This window comes from Caretta caretta, chromosome 6 (assembly GCF_965140235.1).
Source record: "Caretta caretta isolate rCarCar2 chromosome 6, rCarCar1.hap1, whole genome shotgun sequence".
NCBI classification, from domain to species: Eukaryota; Metazoa; Chordata; order Testudines; family Cheloniidae; genus Caretta; species Caretta caretta.
In genome coordinates, this window is record NC_134211.1 from 67967799 (window position 1) to 67983633 (window position 15835).

The following is a 15835-nucleotide window of genomic DNA, read 5'->3' on the forward strand; positions in this document are numbered from 1 at the left end:
AAACTATCTAAACTACTACATGTCACAAGGGGCCACAACAATGGTTCCCTTAACCCACCTAGCAATATTGTTAATCTATCCAACTATACTCTTAGCCCAGCAGAAGAATCTGTCCTATTTCGGAGCCTCTCCTTCTGCCCCTCCACCCCCACGAACATGATACAGTTCTGTGGTGACCTAGAATCCTATTTTTGACGTCTCCGACTCAAGGAATATTTCCAACACACGTCTGAACAGCATACTAACCCACAGAGACCTTCCTACCAAGACTACAAAAAGAAGGATTCTGGGTGGACTCCTCCTGAAGGTCGAAACAACAGACTGGACTTCTACATAGAGTGCTTCCGCCGACGTGCACAGGCTGAAATTGTGGAAAAGCAGCATCGCTTGCCCCATAACCTCAGCCGTACAGAACACAATGCCATCCACAGCCTCAGAAACAACTCTGACATCATAATCAAAAAGGCTGACAAAGAAGGTGCTGTCATCATCATGAATAGGTCGGAATATGAACAAGAGGCTGCTGGGCAACTCTCCAACACCACTTTCTACAAGCCATAACCCTCCGATCCCACTGAGGGTTACCAAAAGAAACTACAGCCTTTGCTCAAGAAACTCCCTGAAAAAGCACAAGAACAAATCCACACAGACACACCACTGGAACCCCGGCCTGAGGTATTCTATCTGCTACCCAAGATCCATAAACCTGGAAATCCTGGACGCCCCATCATCTCAGGCATTGACCCTGACAGCAGGACTGTCTGGCTATGTAGACTCCCTCCTCAGGCCCTACACTACCAACACTCCCAGCTATCTTCGAGACACTACTGACTTCCTGTGGAAACTACAATCCATTGGTGATCTTTCTGAAAACACCATCCTGGCCACTATGGATGTAGAAGCCCTCTACACCAACATTCCACACAAAGATGGACTACAAGCCGTCAGGAACAGTATCCCCAGTAATGTCACGACAAACCTGGTGGCTGAACTTTTGTGACTTTGTCCTCACCCATAACTATTTCACATTTGGGGACAATGTATACCTTCAAATCAGCAGCACTGCTATGGGTACCTGCATGGCCCCACAGTATGCCAACATTTTTATGGCTGACTTAGAACAATACTTCCTCAGCTCTCGTCCCCTAATGCCCCTACTCTACTTGCGCTACATTGATGACATCATCATCATCTGGACCCATGGAAAAGAATCCCTTGAGGAATTCCACCATGATTTCAACAATTTCCATCCCACCATCAACCTCAGCCTGGACCAGTCCACACAAAAGATCCACTTCCTGGACACTACGGTGCTAATAAGCGATGGTCACATAAACACCGCCCTATACCGGAAACCTACTGACCGCTATTCCTACCTACATGCCTCCAGCTTTCACCCAGACCACACCACATGATCCATTTTCTACAGCCAAGCTCTACGATACAACTGCATTTGCTCCAACCCCGCAGCCCTGGTCTACACTAGGACTTTAGGTCGAATTTAGCAGCATTAAATCAATGTAAACCTGCACCCGTCCACACGATGAAGCCCTTTATTTCGACTTAAAGGGCTCTTAAAATCGATTTCCTTACTCCACCCCTGACAAGTGGATTAGCGCTTAAATCGGCCTTGCCGGCTCGAATTTGGGGTACAATTCAATGGTATTGGCCTCCGGGAGCTATCCCAGAGTGCTCCATTGTGACCACTCTGGACAGCACTCTCAACTCAGATGCACTGGCCAGGTAGACAGGAAAAGAACCGCGAACTTTTGAATCTCATTTCCTGTTTGGCCAGCGTGGCAAGCTGCAGGTGACCATGCAGAGCTCATCAGCAGAGGTGACCATGATGGAGTCCCACAATCGCAAACGAGCTCCAGCATGGACCGAACGGGAGGTACGGGATCTGATCGCTGTATGGGGAGAGGAATCCGTGCTATCAGAACTCCGTTCCAGTTTTCGAAATGCCAAAACCTTTGTCAAAATCTCCCAGGGCATGAAGGACAGAGGCCATAACAGGGGCCCGAAGCAGTGCCGCGTGAAACTGAAGGAGCTGAGGCAAGCCTACCAGAAAACCAGAGAGGCGAACGGCCACTCCGGGTCAGAGCCCCAAACGTGCCGCTTCTATGATGAGCTGCATGCCATTTTAGGGGGTTCAGCCACCACTACCCCAGCCGTGTTGTTTGACTCCTTCAATGGAGATGGAGGCAATATGGAAGCAGGTTTTGGGGACGAAGAAGATGAGGAGGTTGTAGATAGCTCACAGCAAGCAAGCGGAGAAACCGGTTTTCCCGACACCCAGGAACTGTTTCTCACCCTGGACCTGGAGCCAGTACCCCCCGAACCCACCCAAGGCTGCCTCCTGGACCCAGCAGGCGGAGAAGGGACCTCCGGTGAGTGTACCTTTTTAAAATACTATACATGGTTTAAAAGCAAGCATGTGAAAGGATTACTTTGCCCTGGCATTCGCGGCTCTCCTGGATGTACTCCCAAAGCCTTTGCAAAAGGTTTCTGGGGAGGGCAGCCTTATTGCGTCCTTCATGGTAGGACACTTTACCACTCCAGGCCAGTAACATGTACTTGGGAATCATTGTACAACAAAGCATTTCAGTGTATGTTTGCTGGCGTTTAAACAACATCCGTTCTTTATCTCTCTGTGTTATCCTCAGGAGAGTGAGATATAATTCATGGTCACCTGGTTGAAATAGAGTGCTTTTCTTCAGGGGACACTCAGAGGAGCCCATTCCTGCTGGGCTGTTTGCCTGTGGCTAAACAGAAATGTTTCCCGCTGTTAGCCACAGGGAGGGGGGAGGGTTGAGGGGGTAGCCACGCGGTGGGGGGAGGCAAAATGCGACCTTGTAACGAAAGCACATGTGCTATGTATGTAATGTTAACAGCAAGTTTACCCTGAAAGAGTGTAGCCACTGTTTTATAAAATGTCTTTTTAAATACCGCTGTCCCTTTTTTTTCTCCACCAGCTGCATGTGTTTCAATGATCACAGGATCTTCTCCTTCCCAGAGGCTAGTGAAGCTTAGAAAGAAAAAAAAACGCACTCGCGATGAAATGTTCTCCGAGCTCATGCTGTCCTCCCACACTGACAGAGCACAGACGAATGCGTGGAGGCAAATAATGTCAGAGTGCAGGAAAGCACAAAATGACCGGGAGGAGAGGTGGCGGGCTGAAGACAGGGCTGAAGCTCAAATGTGGCGGCAGCGTGATGAGAGGAGGCAGGATTCAATGCTGAGGCTGCTGGAGGACCAAACCAGTATGCTCCAGTGTATGGTTGAGCTGCAGCAAAGGCAGCTGGAGCACAGACTGCCACCACAGCCCCTGTGTAACCAACCGCCCTCCTCCCCAAGTTCCATAGCCTCCACACCCAGACGCCCAAGAATGCGGTGGGGGGGCCACCGGCCAACCAGCCACTCCGCCACAGAGGATTGCCCAAAAAAAAAAGAAGGCTGGCATTCAATAAATTTTAAAGTTGTAAACTTTTAAAGTGCTGTGTGGCATTTTCCTTCCCTCCTCCACCACCCCTCCCTCCTCCACCACCCCTCCTGGGCTACCTTGGTAGTCATCCCCCTATTTGTGTGATGAATGAATAAAGAATGCATGAATGTGAAGCAACAATGACTTGATTGCCTCTGCAAGCGGTGATCGGAGGGAGGAGGGGATTGTGGTTAGCTTACAGGGAAGTAGAGTGAACCACGGGGCGGGGGGTTTCATCAAGGAGAAACAAACAGAACTTTCACACCGTAGCCTGGCCAGTCATGAAACTGGTTTTCAAAGCTTCTCTGATGCGTACCACGCCCTCCTGTGCTCTTCTAACCGCCCTGGTGTCTGGCTGTGCGTAACCAGCAACCAGGTGATTTGCCTCAACCTCTCACCCCGCCATAAACGTCTCCCCCTTACTCTCACAGATATTGTGGAGCACACAGCAAGCAGTAATAACAGTGGGAATATTGGTTTCGCTGAGGTCTAAGCGAGTCAGTAAACTGCGCCAGCGCGCCTTTAAACATCCAAATGCACATTCTACCACCATTCTGCACTTGCTCAGCCTGTAGTTGAACAGCTCCTGACTACTGTCCAGGCTGCCTGTGTACGGCTTCATGAGCCATGGCATTAAGGGGTAGGCTGGGTCCCCAAGGATACATATAGGCATTTCAACATCCCCAACAGTTATTTTCTGGTCTGGGAATAAAGTCCCTTCCTGCAGCTTTTGAAACAGACCAGAGTTCCTGAAGATGCGAGCGTCATGTACCTTTCCCGGCCATCCCACGTTGATGTTGGTGAAACGTCCCTTGTGATCCACCAGAGCTTGCAGCACTATAGAAAAGTACCCCTTGCGGTTTATGTACTCGGCGGCTTGGTGCTCTGGTGCCAAGATAGGGATATGGGTTCCGTCTATGGCCCCACCACAGTTAGGGAATCCCATTGCAGCAAAGCCATCCACTATGACCTGCACATTTCCCAGGGTCACTACCCTTGATATCAGCAGATCTTTGATTGCGTGGGCTACTTGCATCACAGCAGCCCCCACAGTAGATTTGCCCACTCCAAATTGATTCCCAACTGACCGGTAGCTGTCTGGCGTTGCAAGTTTCCACAGGGCTATCGCCACTCACTTCTCAACTGTGAGGGCTGCTCTCATCTTGGTATTCATGCGCCTCAGGGCAGGGGAAAGCAAGTCACAAAGTTCCATGAAAGTGTCCTTACGCATGCGAAAGTTTCGCAGCCACTGGGAATCGTCTCAGACCTGCAACACTATGCGGTCCCACTAGTCTGTGCTTGTTTCCTGAGCCCAGAATCGGCGTTCCACAGCATGAACCTGCCCCATTAGCACCATGATGCATGCATTGGCAGGGCCCATGCTTTCAGAGAAATCTGTGTCCATGTCCTGATCACTCACGTGACCGCGCTGACGTCGCTTCCTCGCCCGGTATCGCTTTGCCAGGTTCTGGTGCTGCATATACTGCTGGATAATGCGTGTGGTGTTTAATGTGCTCCTAATTGCCAAAGTGAGCTGAGCGGCTTCCATGCTTGCCTTGGTATGGCGTCCGCACAGAAAAAAGGCGCGGAACGATTGTCTGCCGTTGCTCTGAATGAGGGAGGGGCGACTGACGACACGGCTTATAGGGTTGGCTTCAGGGAGCTAAAATCAACAAAGGGGATGGCTTTACATCAAGGAGTATTTCAGGCAGGACTTCACGGAGGGTTCCAATAAGAAATGGTGCACCTAAATTATTGTTCTTATTGGAACAAGGAGGTTAGCCTGGCCTCTGATTGATACATGGCTAGATTTACCTCGCTGCACCTTCTCTGTGAGTGACTGCAGTGTGACCTAGAGGAATGAGTCCCCTAGACAGGGGAGGGGGGAAGCAAATGAGTACAAAACAAATCTGGTCTATTTCTTGTTTTGATCCACTCCATCTATCTTTTACATCTTTGGCTGGCAGCAGACGGTGCAGAAGGACTGCATGTCATCCACATCTCATGGCTGCTCGGCAGAAGATGGTACAGTAGGACTGCTAGCCATCCTCATCTCTTGCCTGCCCGGCAGAAGATGGTACAATATGACTGCTAGCAATCCGTATCGCCTGCCTGCTCACCATAAGACGGTTCAATAGGACTGACTGCAGGACTAAAGAGAATGACCTGGTCAAGTCACTCCAAATTTAGTCCCTGCGCCCATGTCTGTCCAGGCGCTCCCAGCCGACATGGCCAGGAGCACCTCGGACACGACGAGGACGGCTACCAGTCGTACTGCACCGTCTGCTGCCACAAGGCAATGGGTTGCTGCTACTGTGTAGCAATGTTGTACCGCGTCTGCCAGCACCCAGGAGACATACGGTGACGGTTACCTGAGTGGGCTCCATGCTTGCCGTGGTATGGCGTCTGAACAGGAAACTCAGGAAAAAAGGCGCAAAACGATTGTCTGCCCTTGCTTTCACGGAGGGAGGGTGGGAAGGGGGGCCTGACGATATGTACCCAGAACCACCCGTGACAATGTTTTAGCCCCATCAGGCATTGGGATCTCAACCCAGAATTCCAATGGGCAGCGGAGACTGCGGGAACTGTGGGATAGTTATCCACAGTGCAACGCTCCGGAAGTCGACTCTAGCCTCGGTACTGTGGAAGCACTCCGCCGAGTTAATGCACTTAATGCACTTAGAGCATTTTCTGTGGGGACACACACACTCGAATATATAAAACCGATTTCTAAAAAACCAACTTCTATAAATTCGACCTTATTCGGTAGTGTAGACATACCCTCAGACAGAGACAAACACCTACAAGATCTCTATCAAACATTCTTACAACTACAATACCCACCTGCTGAAGTGAAGAAACAGATTGACAGAGCCAGAAGAGTACCCAGAAGTTACCTACTACAGGACAGGCCCAACAAAGAAAATAACAGAACGCCACTAGCCATCACCTTCAGCCCCCAACTAAAACCTCTCCAACGCATCATCAAGGATCTACAACCTATCCTGAAGGACGACCCATCACTCTCACAGATCTTGGGAGACAGGCCAGTCCTTGCTTACAGACAGCCCCCCAACCTGAAGCAAATACTCACCCAGCAATCACACAACAGAACCACTAACCCAGGAACCTATCCTTGCAACAAAGCCCGTTGCCAACTGTGTCCACATATCTATTCAGGGGACACCATCATAGGGCCGAATCACATCAGCCACACTATCAGAGGCTCATTCACCTGCACATCCACCAATGTGATATATGCCATCATGTGCCAGCAATGCCCCTCTGCCATGTACATTGGTCAAACTGGACAGTCTCTACGTAAAAGAATAAATGGACACAAATCAGATGTCAAGAATTATAACATTCAAAAACCAGTCGGAGAACACTTCAATCTCTCTGGTCACTCGATTACAGACGTAAAAGTTGCAATTCTTCAACAAAAAAACTTCAAAAACAGACTCCAACCAGAGACTGCTGAATTGGAATTAATTTGCAACTGGATACAATTAACTTAGGCTTGAATAGAGACAGGGAGTGGATGGGTCATTACAAAAAGTAAACTATTTCCCCATGTTTATTCCCCCCCTCTATCCCCCAGTGTTCCTGAGACGTTCTTGTCAACTGCTGGAAATGGCCCACCTTGATTATCACTACAAAAGGTCCCCGCCCCCCACTCTCCGGCTGGTAATAGCTCACCTTAAGTGATCACTCTGGCTACAGTGTGTATGGTAACACCCATTGCTTCATGTTCTCTATGTATATAAATCTCCCCACTGTATTTTCCACTGAATGCATCCGATGATGTGAGCTGTAGCTCACGAAAGCTTATGCTCAAATAAATTTGTTAGACTCTAAGGTGCCACAAGTACTCCTTTTCTTTTTGCGAATACAGACTAACACGGCTGCTCCTCTGAAACCTGTTATTTTCTTTTGGGTTTATAAACTGTGCCTGTCATGTCATATAGTCCTTGAGCCCATATGTGAAATTATTAAAACAACACACTGACCTACCTCACGTATAACCCCATAATCACATCCTCAAGTGAAACACTGAGATAATATATCAGCCTCACACGGCACACAACGGATTGAAATTGTCAGAGCAGTGAGGGAAGCAAAATGCATAGTTGAGGGCCCTTCTGCCTTTAGTAGCTGGATTTATACAGGGCCAGTTAGTTATAAGCAAGAATGACCATGCTATTGTGGCACACAGGAGTGAGAGGAAATACCCAATAATAACGTACTCAAATAATATATGCAGCTGGAAAGAAAGAGAAGTGAAGATGCTGAAAAACTCTGCTCCCTATGGCTAATGATATTAAGCAGCTGCACTTCACTCCAGTTGTAGCTACCAAATAGCCTTCAATAGTAGCTTTATTTATGGGAATCTTACATTGCTGGAGCACTAATGAATAGGGTGACCATATTTCCCTATGCTGAATATGGGACACCTGGTAAAATTACTTGTATTCAAGTAAGTTCATGACAATGAGTCAGAACTATGCAGTATAAATGTTCAAATTAACATCAAGGTGACGGAACCCCAATTAAAAAGAAATACTGTATAGCTGAATTCTTCTTTACCTTTTTATCTTTAAGGCTTTAGTGTTCACTGGGAAAGAGGTGACACACACACCCCTACTCTCCCCCCCCCAACACACACATACCCATACCCTTCTCTCGCACAGGGGCAGGGGGTGGGGGTGACCAACCAACCTGACCCTCCCTGTCTGGTGCTCTCCACCCTCCATGCCCGGCTGGGGTCCTGGGACGGACCTGCCTCTCCCAGTACCTGGTGCTGTGTCTTCCTGAGGCAACATGTGGAGGGGGAGCAGATGGGGTCACATGCTTCCCCCCAATTTCTGCCAGGGTTCACACCAGAATATGGCCAGCAGCAGCCTTTTGGCATTGTGTGGGATGGAAGGGACAGGAGCTGCTTCCAGCCGCAGGGGAGGAGAGGAGGAAGGGATGACCTGGCCTGTGTCTTTGCAGAGCTCATCTCTTCCTCTCCCCTTTCCCCCTGCCCCGCACAGTGCAGTTTGCCCCTTCCTGCCCGCACAGTGTCGAAAGGCAGCTAATACCTCCAGGCTGCTGCTGGCCACCGACATAACCCAGCTGCCTCCTGTCCCCCAGCTACAGGCAGGCACAAAGGGGTTAAGGATGCATTGTGCACCAGGGCCCAGGGAACCTGACTGCACGGGCGAACCAGCCAGGGAGGTGGCTCAGCAGGGGAGGGTGCCTAGGGGGCGGAGCAGCTTGGGCTTTCCTGGGGCGCCACCCAAGCCAGAGGCACTGGGGGGAGGAAGGAGCCTGCTGGCCAGGCTATTGATGAGCTGAGCACTCTGACCAGGGGCTGGTTCTCCTCACAGCACTGGGAGTGGGATGTGCCCTGCTGGGGTGGGAGGGATACAGAGGAGCAGTAGGGCTAGGAGGTGAAGGGGCAAAGCAGGGAGAGGACAGCGAGAGGAGGCATACGTAAAAGGCCGATGGGTGGGCAGCAGAGGCGACATGTAACCAGCTGCACCCTGGTGCCTGCCAGTACTTATCAGCTGCCGCGGCATGCAGCCAGCATTGGCTGGAAACGGGGCCCTGCTAGCCATGAGCTGGCATGCAGGGGGGGCTGCGCTGATGGACCACCAGGGGAAGCAGCCGACCCCATGCACTGCAGCTTCGCCCCGCCACCAGCCTTGCACACCCACCCCCATCATCAGCCACTGAACCTCCCCCTGGGTGGCTGGTGAGCAGGGATCTGGCCAGCAGCAGGACCCACTGGTACTGATGGGTGGAGGCAGAAAATGCAGGACAATTTGCCTGTTTTTAAGAAAAAGTCAGGACACCTGCAGGAAGGCTTAAATAAGGGACTGTCCCTTTAAAAACGGGACATCTGGTCACCCTACTAATGAATATAAAACAGCTGCTGCTGTGAAGGAGCTTACAGAGCCTGAGACTCATAGCTTACAACACGAGAGAAGCACTGCAGAACAGAGGATGTTCATTACTGAAATCAACTAATTTTCATAATGGTCACTGATATTAAGCTTTCAGTAGTGCTTTAGAGCACTTTTTGCCAGGGACGACCCATGTGCTCCTGTGTGAGAGAGGGATAGCACACGAAGAAGTACAGTAAAAATTAGACAGGCACTTACTGAACATTCCTTCCAGTCGCACAAAGCAGCAGATAAAACTGTCAAAGTCAATGTTCATGTTTCTGTCAGCATAGCGCATTGTAATGATGTCGTAGAGCTGCTTGTTGAGGCAGAATCCTGAGAAGGAAGAAAAACAGAAAAAACAAAAACAGCTGTCCTTCAGCTCTTGGCACAGTTCTGGTACCAGACTGACACTGAGGAAAAGCTTTGTATGTAGTCATCAGTTCCTGGGCCTAAGCATATACCAAAGGTCCAAGCTGAGTGACCCAAGAAAAATAAAAATGCAGGAAGCTTTATTGTGTCACGTTACTCTCTTAAAAGGAAACAACATTTTGAAATGACTGTTTTCAAGTGGCCAAAAGCGTGCTCATTACCTCCCATTATCACTGTGAAGAGAAGGTCCTTGCCACAAAGAGTTTAAAATCTAATTTAGATCTGATGAAATAAGGGGCTGGAGTAACAAAAACTCAGACAGGGATCAGTGAGGAAAGTAGGTGTTACAACAATAAACCTGTACAGTGGCAAAAAATAAATGACTAAAACATACAAACTCCAGCCTCAATATTACCCATCTACATACTGTATAGGAATGTGCAGTTAGTCAACCAGTGCAGCAGATTGGCTTATCAGAGGCATTTATATGAATCTGGGCATTGCTTGGGGCTGGTTACATGCATAGTCACACAGAATATGTGGGCTTTCAATATTAAGCATGGGTTTAGAGTTTATTTTACATTTTATTCCTCTCCTAGTTTAGGAGAATTATTTAAAGAACAAAGAATATTATTTTAGGCTAAGAATTTTACTAGCAAGAATGAGAAACCTGTAAAATGTACCGTATTCCTGCAGCATGTAAATCAAAACCCAGGTGTAGTTTGTTTTTATTTGTCCTTGGAAAACCAAAATTTGATGATTGAGGTTTTGCCAAAACCGAAATATAGCTGCCTGAGCAATGCACAAAATGTTGATGTAGAGACTTTACCAATGTCTTCACATTAAGGTTCATAAGAAAGCTCATGAGTTTCTGAATGATGAAATACTCTCCCTCCCTTAGCAGCAGTCACTGGTAATGGAATTTGTCAGGGCCAGTATAGTCTCTCTAGAAGCCGGTATGCTAATAAGTTTGGGAGAGATGAAGCAGCCACCTGGTCCGCAGGGTGAATGCTATTTAATTATGTTGCATGCTTGGGGGTGGGCAGGGACAGTACAGTTTTTTGAAGGGTACTTTCTTAGTGATGGGCAGGTGAAAATTGAAAGGTCCCCCATTATAAAGAAGAGACTAAAATAGACCCCCACCCCCGACCAAACTGGAACAGAGGCTTTGTGACTAAGGCACAGGAGTGGGGGTCAAGAGATTTGGCTCAACTGTAGATTCTCTGTGTGACCTTGGGCCGATAACTGAACTGCTCTGTGACTCAGTTTCCACGTCTGTAAAGTGGGGATAATACTGTGCAGGTGGAAAAACTTTTAGTGTGCTTTAACTGTATTTGCACAAAGAAAAGGAGTACTTGTGGCACCTTAGAGACTAACCAATTTATTTGAGCATTAGCTTTCGTGAGCTACAGCTCACTTCATCGGATGCATACCGTGGAAACTGCAGCAGACTTTATATACACACAGAGAATATGAAACAATACCTCCTCCCACCCCACTGTCCTGCTGGTAATAGCTTATCTAAAGTGATCATCAAGTTGGGCCATTTCCAGCACAAATCCAGGTTTTCTCACCCTCCGACCCCCCCACACAAACTCACTCTCCTGCTGGTAATAGCCCATCCAAAGTGACCACTCTCTTCACAATGTGTATGATAATCAAGGTGGGCCATTTCCTGCACAAATCCAGGTTCTCTCCCCCCCTCCAAAAACCACACACACAAACTCACTCTCCTGCTGGTAATAGCTTATCCAAAGTGACCACTCTCCCTACAACGTGCATGATAATCAAGGTGGGCCATTTCCAGCACAAATCCAGGCTTTCTCACCCCCCCACACCCATACACACACAAACTCACTCTCCTGCTGGTAATAGCTCATCCAAACTGACCACTCTCCAAGTTTAAATCCAAGTTAAACCAGAACATCTGGGGGGGAGGGGTAGGAAAAAACAAGGGGAAATAGGCTACCTTGCATAATGACTTAGCCACTCCCAGTCTCTATTTAAGCCTAAATTAATAGTATCCAATTTGCAAATGAATTCCAATTCAGCGGTTTCTCGCTGGAGTCTGGATTTGAAGTTTTTTTGTTGTAAGATAGCGACCTTCATGTCTGTGATTGCGTGACCAGAGAGATTGAAGTGTTCTCCGACTGGTTTATGAATGTTATAATTATTGACATCTGATTTGTGTCCATTTTACGTAGAGACTGTCCAGTTTGACCAATGTAAATGGCAGAGGGGCATTGCTGGCACATGATGGCATATATCACATTGGTGGATGTGCAGGTGAACAAGCCTCTGATAGTGTGGCTGATGTTATTAGGCCCTGTTGTACAGATACAGACAGACATCATCTTCCTTTCCAAATGCAAACAGATGGACATCGTACCAAGAGGACTGAAGGTAAAAAATCCTTTACAATCTACATACCACACAGACTATGCTGACAGCTTGTGCCACACGCTCTCCAAGAAACTGCAGAATCACCTGATCAACATCCTCTACAGCAAACAGGGAAAGATTAAGAATGAGCTCTCAAAAATGGATACTCTCATAAAAAACCAACCTTCCACACAAACTTCCTCGTGGCTGGATTTTACTAAAACTAGACAAGCCATTTACAATGCACACTTTGCTTCTCTACAAAAGAAAAAGGACACTAAACTTTCTAAACTACTACATGCTACAAGGGGCCACAGCAATGGTTCCCTCAACCCAGCTAGCAATATTGTTAACCTATCCAACTATACTCTCAGCCCAGCAGAAGCAGCTGTTCTATCTCGGGGCCTCTCCTTCTGCCCCTCCACCCCCACGAACATGATAAGGTTCTGTGGTGACCTAGAATCCTATTTTCGACGTCTCCGACTCAAGGAATATTTCCAAAATACCTCTGAACAACATACTAATCCACAGAGGTCTCCCTACCAACACTACAGAAAGAGGGATTCTAGGTGGACTCCTCCTGAAGGTCGAAACAGCAGACTGGACTTCTACATAGAGTGCTTCCGCTGACGTGCACGGGCTGAAATTGTGGAAAAGCAGCATCACTTGCCCCATAACCTCAGCCATGCGGAACGCAATGCCATCCACAGCCTCAGAAACAACTCTGACATCATAATCAAAAAGGCTGACAAAGGAGGTGCTGTTGTCATCATGAATAGGTCGGAATATGAACAAGAGGCTGCTCGGCAGCTCTCCAACACGAGTTTCTACAAGCCATTACCCTATGATCCCACTGAGAGTTACCAAAAGCAACTACAGCATTTGCTCAAGAAACTTCCTGAAAAAGCACAAGATCAAATCCGCACAGACACACCCTTGGAACCCCGACCTGGGATATTCTATCTACTACCCAAGATCCATAAACCTGGAAATCCTGGGCGCCCCATCATCTCAGGCATTGGCACCCTGACAGCAGGATTGTCTGGCTATGTAGACTCCCTCCTCAGGCTCTACGCTACCAGCACTCCCAGCTACCTTCGAGACACCACTGACTTCCTGAGGAAACTTCAATCCATCGGTGATCTTCCTGATAACACCATCCTGGCCACTATGGATGTAGAAGCCCTCTACACCAACATTCCACACAAAGATGGACTACAAGCCGTCAAGAACACTATCCCCGATAATGTCACGGCTAACCTGGTGGCTGAACTTTGTGACTTTGTCCTTACCCATAACTATTTCACATTTGGGGACAATGTATACCTTCAGATCAGCGGCACTGCTATGGGTACCCACATGGCCCCACAGTATGCCAACATTTTTATGGCTGATTTAGAACAACGCTTCCTCAGCTCTCGTCCCCTAAAGCCCCTACTCTACTTGCGCTATATTGATGACATCTTCATCATCTGGACCCATGGAAAAGAAGCCCTTGAGGAATTCCACCATGATTTCAACAATTTCCATCCCACCATCAACCTCAGCCTGGTCCGGTCCACACAAGAGATCCACTTCCTGGACACTACAGTGCTCATAAATAATGGTCACATAAACACCACCCTATACCGGAAACCTACTGACCGCTATTCCTACCTGCATGCCTCCAGCTTTCACCCTGACCACACCACACGATCCATCGTCTACAGCCAAGCTCTGCGATACAACCGCATTTGCTCCAACCCCTCAGACAGAGACAAACACCTACAAGATCTCTGTCAAGCTTTCTTACAACTACAATACCCACCTGCGGAAGTGAAGAAACAGATTGATAGAGCCAGAAGAGTTCCCAGAAGTTACCTACTACAGGACAGGCCTAACAAAGAAAATAACAGAACGCCACTAGCGGTCACCTTCAGCCCCCAACTAAAACCCCTCCAACGCATTATTAAGGATCTACAACCTATCCTAAAGGATGACCCAACACTCTCACAAGTCTTGGGAGACAGGCCAGTCCTTGCCTACAGACAGCCCCGCAACCTGAAGCAAATACTCACCAACAACCACATACCACACAACATAACCACTAACCCAGGAACTTATCCTTGCAACAAAGCCCGTTGCCAATTGTGCCCACATATCTATTCAGGGGACACCATCACAGGGCCTAATAACATCAGCCACACTATCAGAGGCTCGTTCACCTGCACATCCACCAATGTGATATATGCCATCATGTGCCAGCAATGCCCCTCTGCCATGTACATTGGTCAAACTGGACAGTCTCTACGTAAAAGAATAAATGGACACAAATCAGATGTCAAGAATTATAACATTCATAAGCCAGTCGGAGAACACTTCAATCTCTCTGGTCACGCAATCACAGACATGAAGGTCGCTATCTTAAAACAAAAAAACTTCAAATCCAGACTCCAGCGAGAAACTGCTGAATTGGAATTCATTTGCAAATTGGATACTATTAATTTAGGCTTAAATAGAGACTGGGAGTGGCTAAGTCATTATGCAAGGTAGCCTGTTTCCTCTTGTTTTTTCCTACCCCCCCCCCCAGATGTTCTGGTTTAACTTGGATTTAAACTTGGAGAGTGGTCACTTTGGATGAGCTATTACCAGCAGGAGAGTGAGTTTGTGTGTGTGGTTTTTGGGAGGGGGGTGAGGGGGTGAGAGAACCTGGATTTGTGCAGGAAATGGCCCAACTAGATTATCATGCACATTGTGTAGAGAGTTGTCACTTTGGATGGGCTATCACCAGCAGGAGAGTGAATTTGTGTGTGGGGGTGGAGGGTGAGAAAACCTGGATTTGTGCTGGAAATGGCCCAACTTGATGATCACTTTAGATAAGCTATTACCAGCAGGACAGTGGGGTGGGAGGAGGTATTGTTTCATATTCTCTGTGTGTATATAAAGTCTGCTGCAGTTTCCACGGTATGCATCCGATGAAGTGAGCTGTAGCTCACGAAAGCTAATGCTCAAATAAATTGGTTAGTCTCTAAGGTGCCACAAGTACTCCTTTTCTTTTTGCGAATACAGACTAACACGGCTGTTACTCTGAAACCTGTATTTGCACAATTTAAAAAATCCACAACAAATTCTATGAGGGTGAACCTTTACAGCCTGGCTGGAGAGTGGTGCCCTCTGCTAAGCAGCAGAAGCCCCACTTGCACTGGCTCCTGAGTCAGTTGGTATTCAGCACACCACAGGATGTGCGGCCTGAGGTTGCCACCTTCTCTTTTCCCTGCCCGTATACTCATACCCAGCGGAGGAGTTCTGCTGTTTGAGATAAGTGCAACACTGCACTCCTGGGTGGTTTGTCAGAGCAGGGATAGAACCTGGGGCCTCAGCTTCTAAAAAGCATAGTCCTCCACTGTCTGAGCTAAAGGAGCCAGCTCCTAGCTGTGCCTGCAACCACTGCTCCCTCTAAGGTTTTACATCCATCTGTGGAATGAATTTTATTATGTGCACCAATATGGAGGTGATGTGTGGCGGGGGTGGGGCCAAGGGGTTCAGAGTGGGCTCAGGGCTGGGGCTCAGGGCTGGGGGGCGGGGGCTCCAGCTGGGGGTGTGGGCTCTGGGGTGGGGCTGGGGATGAGGAGTTTAGGGTGCAGGCTGCCCCAGGTCTGCGGCAGGGAGAGAGGACTGCCCCCAACCC

At 48.3% G+C, this 15835-nt stretch overlaps 1 protein-coding gene across 2 annotated transcripts in view; it reads right to left on the reverse strand.

The window, feature by feature from the left end:
* Window positions 1–15835, reverse strand: part of CAPN3 (calpain 3) — a 76671-nt gene that overhangs the window by 5856 nt on the left and 54980 nt on the right. For both annotated transcript variants that reach the window (XM_048854941.2, XM_075129685.1), the window contains one exon: window positions 9634–9750. In XM_048854941.2, the coding sequence (XP_048710898.2) occupies window positions 9634–9750 (117 nt within the window). The remainder of the gene's footprint in view (window positions 1–9633; window positions 9751–15835) is intronic.